The 13,118-nt window shown below is 43.7% G+C and overlaps 1 protein-coding gene across 4 annotated transcripts in view; it reads left to right on the forward strand.

The window, feature by feature from the left end:
* CNKSR2 (connector enhancer of kinase suppressor of Ras 2) overlaps nucleotides 1-13,118 on the forward strand; it is a 376,791-nt gene that overhangs the window by 156,340 nt on the left and 207,333 nt on the right. For all 4 annotated transcript variants that reach the window (XM_048862811.2, XM_048862821.2, XM_048862830.2 and 1 more), the window contains one exon: nucleotides 8,962-9,081. In XM_048862811.2, the coding sequence (XP_048718768.1) occupies nucleotides 8,962-9,081 (120 nt within the window). The remainder of the gene's footprint in view (nucleotides 1-8,961; nucleotides 9,082-13,118) is intronic.

The following is a 13,118-nucleotide window of genomic DNA, read 5'->3' on the forward strand; positions in this document are numbered from 1 at the left end:
TACCCGGACATTAAACCTCCTACCCCTTCGTGGGACCTTCACTTAGTATTATCTTGCCTAGCTCAACAACCATTCGAGCCCCTAGCCACTTGCTCCCTCTAACACCTCTCTATGAAAGCAGCATTCCTGGTGGCAGTCACCTCGGCCAGATGGGCAGGAGAAATATCAGCTCTGATGGCAGATCCACCATATACACTATTTTTTAAGGACAAGATTACCCTCCTATTACACCCCAAATTCCTTCCAAAGGTGCATTTGTCATTCCACATCAATGAACCGATACACCTACCAACTTTCTTTCCTAAACCACATGCAAACTCTTTTGAATCCACCATGCATATGTTAGACATACACAAGGCTTTATCCTTCTATTTGGATAGAACCAAGTCCTTTAGGAACCCTTCTGGACTTTTTGTCTCCATCACAGAGCATTCCAAAGGGACACCTATTTCTACCGAGAAACTTTCAAACTGGATTTCTGAGTGTATCCGACTGTGCTATCAGATAAAGAAAGTGACGCCTCCAGCCGGCATCAGAACTCACTCCACTAGATCTGTGGCTACCTGCGTGGCCTTTCTGTGCAAAGTTCCCCTGGCTGACATCTGTAAAGCGGCCAGTTGATCTTCTGAACACATATTTGTTAAGCACTATGCCCTTACTCAAGGACCTCTCTCTGATACATGATTAGGCAGAGCTGTATTATCTACTGCATTCCTACCAAATCCGAAGTCCCTACCTCCTTGAGGTACACTGCTTTTCAGTCACCTAGAGTGAAGTACCCTCAGGGACCTCTCTCTCTCTCCAAGAGGTGGTTATTCACCTGTGCAGTAACTGACGTTCTTTGAGATGAGTATCCCTGTGGGTGCTCCACTACCCACCCACCTCCCCTCTATTTTGGAGTTGGGGTAGCCTCCGTTGTAGAGAAGGAACTGAGGAGACCAGTCACGCATGCGTACTTTTAAGGTACACTCAGAGCGGGGGGACAGGCTCTGCACAAGCGTGACTGGTGCGAATACTGCTGTAAAAATCTCCGAGCAAAGGCACGGGGACGCACCAACACCTAGAGTGGAGCACCCATGGGACACTCATCTTGAAGAACAACAGTTACTGCACAGGGTGAGTAACCTCCTCTTCCCAAAGAGTTGACAGCGTAACTTGGGCAAAAATGAAAAGGTGACTATTCAAGGTGGAGGGAGTGTGTGAGGACATGTTAGATGAGAAGAGCAAAGAGAGAAGGCTTATTGTGTGTGTGTGGGTGGGGAGGGGAAATAGCTCTTTAGGAGGGGAGACAGGTACTTAATGGATGAGAAGTGGGTGGCTGTTCCAGGGAAGGAGACAGCATAAAAGACGGTGCAAAGCTGAGTGTGAAAATGAGATGAAAAGAACAATAAGGAGAAAGGACTGGGAGAAAGTTATAGAACCAGAAGGGTGAGGAGGAAGTTTGAATTTGAGGAGGTAAGATGTTTCTGGATGATCATTTTTCCTTACATTAAGCTGTGACTTCCTCTTAGAAACAAATATATTAAAACCTCTTTTATTGTGAACTAAAATACAGTAGACCCTGTCCTCTGATTTGACATAAGATTCTGGACGAAAACTTCCATACACTAAACTGGAGATGCTACATAGAATAATGCTAAGTGAACTGTATAGCAAAGGCTTATTCTGTATTAGTAGTAGGTAGCATGTTATTTTACAGTGTCTCTGGGTGACAGTGTCCCTTTAAGAGGGAGCCAGGCCAGTACACTCATCAGCACACTCCAATCTGGCTAGTTAATTGGTCTTCAAAGATGGCATCTGGGCTATGGCAGAGGAGACCTAGGAGTCTGGGCTTCCTGGGAGCAGGAGATTGAGTAGGAGATGAGAACAGCTAGACACTTAATGGTTCGTGGTAAAAGGCAGAAGGCAGGAGAGTAGCAAGAGGGGTTTGCTGGCTGGTGGGCCCAAGCCAGAGAGCCGGAGCCAATGGCTAGAGAGGGCTGAAGGAGGGGAGCAAGTGGGGAGCTTACCACTGACCTCTCCAAGACCAGCCAGCTGGACCCAGAGGAACAGTGAGAGGGGTCGGGAGATTGGGATGCTCCCATCAGAGGGGTTGTGGGGGTTCCTGCTGGGAAGAGCAAGATTGCAGTCCGGCTGGGGTGACTGTCAGAGCCAGAAGGACAGACGAAGACTGACAGAGAGTCCAGGCAGGGCTGAAGGTGCTTGTACATGGAACATCGAGGGATGAAATGTTGGATGATCTTGATGACTATTTGCATTGGGGGTAATAAATGGATTTTACATTGAGGTTTTGGTTATGGATTATTTTACATGATACTTTAATAATAAACCAGCCCGAAGGTGGGGTGGAATTGAGAGAGGAGAGTCTGCATAATGGTATTGGGTTTCCTGAGAGAGGAAACTGAGGCAGGGTGCTGAAGAGCCACCCCCAGCCATCAGAAGGAGGCTGATCCTGTTACATACAGACATTTAGAATAAAAAAATTAAAGTGCTTAAGTCCCATTTTTTAAAATGCTTGAGTCACTAGGGCTACGTCTGCACTACACACCACTGGTAGTGGTGTCTAGTGTCCATGTAGCTACATGCTGCAGTGTAAAGCAGGTTTTGAGTACATGGCAGTGGTGTAGCTACACATGTCAGGGAAAAGCCCTGGCAGAGGGGAAGCAGCAGGGACAGCTTCAGCAGTTCCATGCTACCAGAGCCTTTCACTGTGGCAGAGAAAGGGGTCCAGCAGCAAGGAGCTGTCAGAGCCTTTCCCTCATAGCAGGGGAATGGATTTGGCAGTGGGGGGCATCTCCCAGCTGCCTTCCCCCTGCCAGAGCCTTTCCAAGCTGCTTCCTTCCTGCCAGAGCCTTTCCCTCTAGAGGGGAGATGCTCCAGTGGTAGTCAGCTGGCAGAGCTATTCTCCCCTGCCAGAGGCATTCCCTGCTGCGGGGAAAGGCTCCATAGCAGGGAGCTGCTGATGCCTTTCTCTGCTGGGAGAGCCTTTCCTGTGACGGGGAAGGACTCCAGTAGTGGGGAGGCAGTGGGATGGTAGACTGCTTTAAAAAATAAAATCAGCGTAGACAGAGAGGCACTTCTTGGGTGAGTAGAGAGTGTGATGGGTATGTACTCACATACATACCCCCATCCTTCAGGCATCTCTTTTCCTGCCTAAGCTGGGCCACATCAGCTACACTTTATACCTATGCTAGGGGGCTATATGACATGTACACTACAGCCTGCCGAAACAAGCGTGCAGTGTAGACATACCCTAAGGGTGCAATTGCAGGTTGGGTAGGCACACCCATGCTCGCTTTCATTTAACTAGCACAGCTAAAAATAGTAGTGAAGAGGCTGCAGTATAGTCTAGCAAGGTGAGTTCTTACCCGGGGGACAAAGCAGGCTTGTACAGCCCATGCTGAAGCTGTTGCTGCCATGTTTTCACAATTGTTTTTAGATGTGATAGCTAGACCTAAAACTAGGGCATGTGTATGCCTGCCTGTGTTGCTTTCACACTTTCGATTGCACTATAGATATATCCTTAGGCTACTAAATCCCATAGAAAGTCAATGGGACTTAGGTTCCTGAGACTCTCTTGAAAATTTTACTGCTAATTACTACAATGTTAGGAACTGAGATACTAGAGGAGGTGCTCTATAGGTTGTGCTGATATACTCTGAATGTCAGCATAAAAGCTAGTTCTGCAGAAAAATCTTTTAAAAAAATCCTTTAAAAAATGTCCTAAGAATTATTTTTTATTTTTACACACTCGTTTATCAATAAAAACAGTGCTTTTCCTACTGAAACACATTTCACAGCTTTCAAGTTATGACAGAAGGCTTCAAAGGCTTGATGAATTGCTTTTTCCAGTCTGAGGTACCTTCGTTTTGAATGACTGGAATGTTTAGCCAGAGATGCAGAGCAATTCTTAAACCTTGCTCAATCCCAAGACTTTCAATGGAAATCCATCAGAGACAATTGCAAACAACCAAAACCTCTTGAAGGGAAAAAAAGGAACATTACAACAAGACATAAATTCTCCCTTTCTGTGAGTAAAAACAAACGAGACATTCTCTGAATCCTCTCATTGAGGAGACATCTTGAGGAACGAGGTGTCCTCATACCAAAAAAAAAAAAAAATGAATGGATCCTGGTTCCTGTGAAGCCAGCCAGCTTGATTAGATAGGAAAGGTAACTGTTGATAAATGGAGACCCATGTTCGTGTTTTATGGTTTGGTTTCATAGTGTGACTATATGTTGCCGTTATTCGTTGTTTCTAGTTAAATCTGTATTCTTTCTTATTAAAACAAAAGTAGGTTTATTTATAAGTACTCACAAGTTCTGTGTGGTTTACAGGAGCAGTGGTTTAAGGTAAAACTAGTAAACTGGAGCACAGTGTTCCTTTGGAGGCAGAGGATCTGGGATTTCTGTAAGTAGCCAGTGTCAGGGGGAGAGATATAATGGGAACATTTCAAAGGGATTCTGGGACTGGAGAGCACCTATTGTTCACCTGCAAGGAGATAGCAGGGCTGGCATAGCCCAAAGCAAGAGAGCTTGGGTGGCTGAAAGGTTGATGATGTTAGGGAGTTGACACCCAGCTACCACAGGCAAGACTCCCTCATGCTGAGTCAGGGGGTAACAGGTAACTCCTAGTCCTGGGTACCCCGAGAACCTTCACTGTGCCATGGGAGCATAGAACTTCATAATGTCTGCTCGGGACTTTGCTATCGCAAATTGATATTATGTGGAAGGTGCTCAGCTACTTTGATGGGCAGCAGTATAAAACTCTTATGTATATAGATGCCACACATTTAAGAGCTGTTGGAGAGAAAAATTCTAGTATACTTTGAAATGTCTAAAAGCTACATAAGGTGGCTCTTCTGTACATAATAATATGGTGATTTTTACATCCAATGTTTTGAGAGATTCTGTGTCTAGAGAAATGAGTAGTTTGTGTCCATCTGGAAAGCTGAAAGTGTGAGAAGGTATTAAGATCCTGTTTCTAGCCTCGAAAGTGCACAAGATAATGGGCCTCAAACCTGGACACTTGAACAGGATGTAATTTTGGATGAATAGGAAGAAACATTTGTCTAACATGTTGATTCTTTTAAAATGGCAGGTGCTTGATGTTGCTCAGGATTTTGTAGTGTTAGAAGTAATATTGGGAGGGACGTGGGAAGAATATGGGTGCAGTGGTTAAAGAGCGTAAGGGTGCATGAAAGATGTGTTTCAGAAAGCTCTGCAATTTATAGTATGAGTATCTTCACTGTGTGTGCATGCATATGCACACTGTACAAGTTATACAATACTTCTGGGTAATTGGCAATCCATCCATGTTTTCTTTTTATAATTGAAAATGTCAATACAAAGTACTTTGGCATTTCTAAATTGAAATTTTCTGGATCTGTTCCATGAAAAATGCTAATAATTCTGACAAGAACAAACCTTGAAATATCAGAATTTTTCATGGAACATAAATTCCAATTTTTGACCAACTCTAATTGGTTAACTTCACTTTCTATCTCTAGTTTTGATTAATTTAAATAGATTTTACCAAATACTCTCCTAATGCCGTCTTAAATGGCTCTTGACTTCTTAACCTCAGATACAGGTCAGAGAATAGGTCAAACTGTGAGGAAAAGTATGCTTGGAGTAGAATGATGTATGAAATGAATACACATCAGTGTAATAGCCAAGTTCCATTGTCCTAATATAATGTGATATTTTTGTGTGAGATCAATTTTGTTTGTTTGTCTATAACCTTTTATTTTCATTCTAATAAGCTACTGTTGGTGCCAAATGGTTATTTTGGGAGCAGTGCAATAAAGGAGAACTGCAGTAAATGTGAGTCAGTTCTTTATTGCATTACCTTGCTGCTGGAAGGAGGAGTCTGATGAGATCGCTGTTGCTATTCCTTGAGGTCCTAATCCAGTGCCCAGGGCACAGCTTGAGTTATTGGGCTAAGAGTTGGTTATTCCGTGAGGGTAAAGGGAGATGGAACTCCAAACAGTGGGAGCAGATACTACAGCATTAGTTGTGGAAGATCTCATAGTTCCTGTTTGCATGCTCTGTGGTAGAGAGCTGGTTGGTGAATCAGTATACAGGCATATGCACTCGCCACCTTCTTCTCCAGTCTGTCTCCCAAACCCCTTTTGAAGTGAAGGCCTTCTTCAGAACATAGTGCCCTGGCATACAGGTGCTGTGGAGTCCTCGCAGCTTGTTCCCCTTCTTTAGCTGACTTGCCCTGATTCTGCTAGCTAATAGTACAACTGGGTTCCTCAGCAAACAATTACCTACTTTTAGTTGAGCAATGACTGGGTGAGCATGTTCCGTGTTTTGTAAATGCATATTTTAAATGAGACATGCCACTCTTATGCATCTCCTATGTTGGAAGGTATTTTTATGATTTGGTGTTTAAAACTTTGTAGAAAATATTTGTTGTAAGAATAGTTTGTGTGTACATTATTCAAAACTCTTTGATGGTCCAGTCTAGCAAACACTGACACAAAAGAGTTAATTAACTCAACTTGTATGTGTTTATAGGATCAGGCCCTAAAATTGTATTTATTTTTTATAAGTAGGCTATTAGTGATTTGATACTGATTTGCAATCATTTTGGAAATATAGCAACAGTCAAACTCTGGAAGAAATACTAGTTTCATTTTCATCTGCTAATTTTCTTGCTCCTGCTGTGCAAATTATTATAAATTAGGGTGGAAAGGTTTCCCTACATACTCTTGTTATAAAGAGACTGAAACATTAGAGTTCAATAAAATATGCCATCTATATGCTAAACCAAGGTCCCTGCTGCCCTCAAGAGATAAAAATAAGGGAAATTCAGGGGTTAGGATTTAGGATCCTGCCATATTATCACATTTGCTGTAATACTGTTTTGTTTGTTTTTCATCTGTTCCTCTTGGGTTTATTTCACCTTTTACATCAGGTGTTTGTTTTGTGGTTTGAAATTACAACTGTGAGTTTGACAAGGAAAGGTTAGTTTGATGCAAATCATTTATACAGCTTTCTACAGGTATTTCTATAGACTCCTGAAGAGAAGTTAACATGTGGATTCATTTTGATTATAAGGCATTAATTGCTATTTGAAAGGGTGACTGGTACTGTGAGCAAGTGAGGCATTTCACTTATTTGAGCAGTCTGATTAGCTTTAGTCCTTTTGAATATGAGGACAATTACACTGGTTCTTAATTAATTCTTCAGTTGCCACAGTGCTGTGACCAAAAGAATGTTGTCATCCTTCAGTGTGCTAACAGTACGCTCTCATGGGAAATCTGAGTTGTGAAACCCAGAGTTCTGGCCACCAATAAGGCCTTCCAGGCAAAGTTTTGAAGCTTTCCAAAATTACGAGCTCCAAAAATACAAAAGAAGTACAAAAAACAAATTATCACTACTTACCATCCTCAGGCAAGAGAAAATCATGACAGGGAGAGGTATAAAATACCTGCACTATAACTGCAGGCCTTGAGAAACATCCAGTATTTTTTATTTGTTTTAGTTTTGCAGAAAAGAAATGTTGTCTGGGGTAGCAGGTCTAAGATATCGCCCCATTATGAACATGCTTATCTGTTGTAGGCTTCAACTTCTTGACTCCAAGGTGTAAATTTTTAATAGTGAGAGTAATTAATGATTGGAACCATTTACCAAAGGTTGTGGTGGATTGTCCATCACTGATCATTTTAAAATCAAGATGGGATTTTTTTCTAAAAGCTATGCTCTAAGAATTATTTTTGGGAAGTTGTATGGCCTCTGTTATACAGGAAGTCAGACCAGATGATCACAATGGTCCCTTTTTGCCATGGACTGTATCAATAAATAGACTCACTCTTGGAATTGCTAAATTTTATATAAATTGACTTTTGGGGAAATTTTTATGATAACTACAAAACAGCCTTCAGCATTAATGTGAGTTGCCCATGATTGTTAAAATGACTTGATTTTCATGTGTTCTGAGCACCTCCACTAAAGTCAGTAGGTACTCAGCACCTTTGAAAACAGGTGAGAAGACTATATTCCATGCACATGCTGTGCATCTGAACATTAAGGCACTGGTGCAATGGGTTTAATGATAGGGAATGGGGAGAGAATGCACACTTGAATTGTTTTTTTCTCCTGTTGCGGCAAAAGTGTTTGAGTTTGTGTTTTCTGTTCTGATGTTGTGCCAGTTTTGTCCCACTACAAAGATTGGGTCCTGTATTGTATTGCTAATTGAAGTTTTGTCGGTGATGATGAAATTAAATTTTGTCCACCAAATTTTGTGTTTGATAAGCTAACTATAATTGTGCGGGCCAAGAGATTTATTCATTATAGGCCATGGTAGTTGTGAGGTAATTACATGTATTTTCTCTGCCAAGGCTGAAACTTTTAATGCTTCATTCCAAATTTATTCCCTCTCCCCAATTTTATTTTAACTCTTTCTGATAGAAACCCTTGAACCTGAACTTAAATTTACCGGCATGGAATCCACTGACTTCAGTAGAATTCCACACAAATGCAGTGTCCATTCATGCGGGATCAAGGCTTAACTTTGGTGATCTTTGACTTTAAAAAACAAAACAAAAACCCGCACAAATATCATTGTATAGTAAAAATATAAAATATTTTGGGGGACCAATACAATTAATTTCATAGTAGTAGAAAACTTCAAATACTTCAAAGTTCCCATTTTGAATTTTTTATATGACTGTAAAATGAGGATGATTGATCCTAACTTCCTAGACACTCTGAATTTGTTTTTCAAAGAATGAACGATAATTGAACTCAGTAACATTGTGAGTGGTCTGTAGTAGTCTTTTATCTGTGTTTGCCTTATACCAGATAACCTTATTGGAAGGAAGACTCAAGAATGTAATTTAGTTGTATAAGTTAGGAATGCTGGTTCTTTTAAATGTTTTTTATTGGGAAGAAAACTGTTCAAATAATCATGGTATATTTACTGTAGTTTTCCTTTCATTTTTCTTCTAGTGTAAAACTCTCTCTGGCGTCTGTGACCACATTATCTCTCTCTCATCTGATCCTCTGGTTTCGCAGTCTGCTCACCTTGAAGTGATCCAGCTAACAAACATAAAACCAAGTGAAGGGCTGGTAAGAAGTACGCAGTTAATCAAAACAGTTGTCCAAGATGAGAGAGTTAATTCTATAACTAAAATCTGTACTGGGGGGTAGGGACAAAGCCACTTCTTTTTTTAAAAATGTTTCTTTAGTTTGATTTTCACACAGTTGGGCTAATGTTATGGGTCTTTCACATGAATAACTGTTTATCAAAATGTAGTGAATAGAAAGAAATGGAAAGTAATTCTCACCAGTTTACATCAAATTCTGAAATATTTTAGACTATTCTATGATCTTGAAATCATGGGGTGAGGGGATTTAAATTAATAAATAAACGGTGGCCATGAAGTTTGGGTGAGATTATGCACAAAACTGTCAAATTCTGGAATTTGCATCATAACATCTCTCGCTGAGAAATAAAACACTTTTATAATTTATTCAAGGACTCTATAGCAATTCCCAGGAGAAAAGTAGATTCTTTAATTGTATTGCAAGAAATCTACATGATTAATCAGATGGCTGTAAAAGACCAATGTAGCAATCCCTTGAGTGTCGCTAACGAGTTGACCACTGCTGCTTGGATTACGCATGCAGATAGCAACCGTTGCATAAAAGAAACAACACTGATTACAACTGGAGAAATGACGTTTGACATCATGAATAACAGTGCTACCTACCTACCTTGGGGACACCAGATAATGTTCGGAATTCAATTAATCATTTTCTTGAAAAATTGCTTTTACACCCTTTTTTGCTGCCTACACACACCCATGGTCCATTTACTTGTGTAATATCTGTACTGCTGTGCTCCCATTCCATGGCTTATTTTTTGGGTTAGTGGTTTTTATTTTTTATTTAATTTTAATCTTATGCCCAGGTACCTAGAAATAATGATTTACTTGGTATGTCTCTCTTCAGACAAATAGCAATTAAAATTAAAGGAATTTTATTTATAATTGGTAAATATTACCCCATCCTTTCGTTTATTTCATTGGCTTTCTTTTTATGTCAGAATCCATTTAAAATTGCCCTTCAGGTTTTCAGCTCTCCATGGACTCCACCCTACCAATCTGGCATCTTAGTCTCTTACTCTGCTGCCTGCTCACCCCTTTCTTTATCCCATTTTCACTGGGAAGGGACATTCTCACTGTTTCTGTCCCATCTTTCTGGAGCTCTCTCCGTGTTTGATGCAAGGCCTGTTCCATGGCTGCACTGGTTTTCCAGCACTCTTTCCTCAGATCCCTCCTTATGACCCTCTTTTCTCATAATTCTGACAAGAAGTGAGTCAACCAATACAGTTTTCTTTAAAAGCAAAATTATTTTTGTGGTTCTATTTCCAGCTCTGCCATTACCATGGGCAAGTCACTTCCCCTCCTTGCACCTCTGTGTGTCCCCCAGCTTTCAGTCTATCACGTCTGTGTAGACTGTAAGCACTTCATAGCAAGGACTGTCTCTTAATATGCATTTGTACACCCAGCACAATGGGGCCGTGATCTCAGATGGGACCTTTAGGCACTATGGTAATACAAATAGTTGTAATTGTGTGTATTTTTAATGGTGGGGGAAAGAATTAACCGTGCTTTGTACGAGCTTTAGCTGTGCATTATTTTGTTACTGTGTCTTCTTTCTTCCCCTTCCTCCCCTTGTCCCCATGCCACTGTTTTGTTGCCAGTTCTTCTTCGAGTGATTGTTCATGTCCATTCCAAGCAGGTGTGCGTGTGCCGCATGCACACCAGGCAGAAGATTTTTCCCCTAACAATGTCTGTAGGGTCAGCCTGGGTGCCCCCTGGGGTGGCGCCTTCATGGTGCCCAATATCGGTGCCCAATAACCCCCCACCCCCTCAGTTCCTTCTTACCGTCTGTGACAGCTGACTGGAACTTTGCTTGCTCTTGCAGCAAGCGCCTTAGCAGTGTCTTTGTTCTTAGTGTAAATAGTTTTTCTCTGTAGTTGAAATTATCACATAGTTAGTAGTGTTTGGTAGATAGTTAGTTTCCCCTCCGGGGGTATGCCTGTGTCTCCGGGGTTTAAATTCTGTGAGTCCTGTGGCAAGTTTATGCCCAAGAGTGATCCTCACTTGTCCTGCCTGCGGTGCCTTGGTGAGACTCACCAAAAGGACAGGTGCTGCGTTTGCAAGGGTTTCCACCTAAGAACCCTTAAGGACAGAGAGCAGAGACTGAAACTCCTGCTCATGGAGGCGGCTCTGAGACGGCAATCCGACTCAGGACCCAACGACCCGGCACCGAGCACGTCCTCTTTGGCCGCAGCGCTCCGGCACCAACGGCACACGAAACGGGCCAGACTAAGGACCCTAAAGCCCACAGGCACCGCCACTATTCGGGACATAGGGCATCGGCATCAGTTCGGCACTGTTCTCCATCTCCGGTGCAGGTAAAGAAGAAGAGGCCGGCGAGGGACCGATCACCCCCCCGAAGCCTAAGGGGCCAGTGCACCGTTCGCGAGTGGCTCGGCACAGACTGCGTCCACCTTGCTTCCACCCAGGGTCTCGTCGAGTCCTGCCCCAGCCAGGGTCCAGTCAAGTCCGAACCCTCCTCGGTCCCCGGACCATCTGGTGGACATGCTGCCTCGAACGCCTCTGGTGTCGATGGTGGTTGTAAGGGACCTGATGCGCCTCCCGGTGCTGTCCTCCCCCCAAAGGAGGGACAAGTCTCCGGCAACCACACGGCACCTGTTTCACTCCAGGGGCAAGCCAACCATGATGGCTCGTCGGTCCCCATCTTCGGCACTGCCCGCACAGACGCAGGAAGCGCGCCGTTCACCGGAGTTGAGTCGTCGTTTGTTGCTGACCCAGTGGACTGCTCCTCCGCGGTCTTCTTATTTGGAGACTTCGGAGTCGGAGGTAGACTCGGCTCAATCAAGCAAATCGCGCAGCAAAAGATGCTGGTCCCGGCGCAGTCACCAACCATACCCGGCACCGTGGCAACAACAGTGGCAACCACCTGCTAAATGGCCCTTCCGGGCACCCTGGGTGTACCATCAGAGCCAGGGTCCGCACTCCAAAACGGGGTCGGTGTCCTCGGCGTCGTTTGTGCCACAGTCAGTGCTGGCACCGCCGATGGCAGCGCCGCCCTCGACTGCAGTGGCCCCGCTGACTCACATGGTTTCGGCACCGATGCCTCAGCCAGCCCCAGCACTGGCTCCCCGACTGACGGCACTGGTGGAAGCCTCAGCTCCGTCCCTACCGACCTCAACGGTCTTGGCCTCACCGGTTTTACCTGCCCCGGCACCAGCTGTGATGCAGGGTTCTTCATCGGTGCCGGTTCCACAGACCAAGTATCATAGAATCATAGAATCATAGAATATCAGGGTTGGAAGGGACCCCAGAAGGTCATCTAGTCCAACCCCCTGCTCAAAGCAGGACCAATTCCCAGTTAAATCATCCCAGCCAGGGCTTTGTCAAGCCTGACCTTAAAAACCTCTAAGGAAGGAGATTCTACCACCTCCCTAGGTAACGCATTCCAGTGTTTCACCACCCTCTTAGTGAAAAAGTTTTTCCTAATATCCAATCTAAACCTCCCCCACTGCAACTTGAGACCATTACTCCTCGTTCTGTCATCTGCTACCATTGAGAACAGTCTAGAGCCATCCTCTTTGGAACCCCCTTTCAGGTAGTTGAAAGCAGCTATCAAATCCCCCCTCATTCTTCTCTTCTGCAGGCTAAACAATCCCAGCTCCCTCAGCCTCTCCTCATAAGTCATGTGTTCCAGTCCCCTAATCATTTTTGTTGCCCTTCGCTGGACTCTCTCCAATTTATCCACATCCTTCTTGAAGTGTGGGGCCCAAAACTGGACACAGTACTCCAGATGAGGCCTCACCAATGTCGAATAGAGGGGAACGATCACGTCCCTCGATCTGCTCGCTATGCCCCTACTTATACATCCCAAAATGCCATTGGCCTTCTTGGCAAGAAGGGCACACTGCTGACTCATATCCAGCTTCTCGTCCACTGTCACCCCTAGGTCCTTTTCCGCAGAACTGCTGCCTAGCCTTTCGGTCAAGTACCACATGCCAAGGGACCCTCGGGGGGGCTGAAGGCAGTGAACTGGGTCCA

This window comes from Caretta caretta, chromosome 1 (genome assembly GCF_965140235.1).
Source record: "Caretta caretta isolate rCarCar2 chromosome 1, rCarCar1.hap1, whole genome shotgun sequence".
Lineage (NCBI taxonomy): Eukaryota > Metazoa > Chordata > Testudines > Cheloniidae > Caretta > Caretta caretta.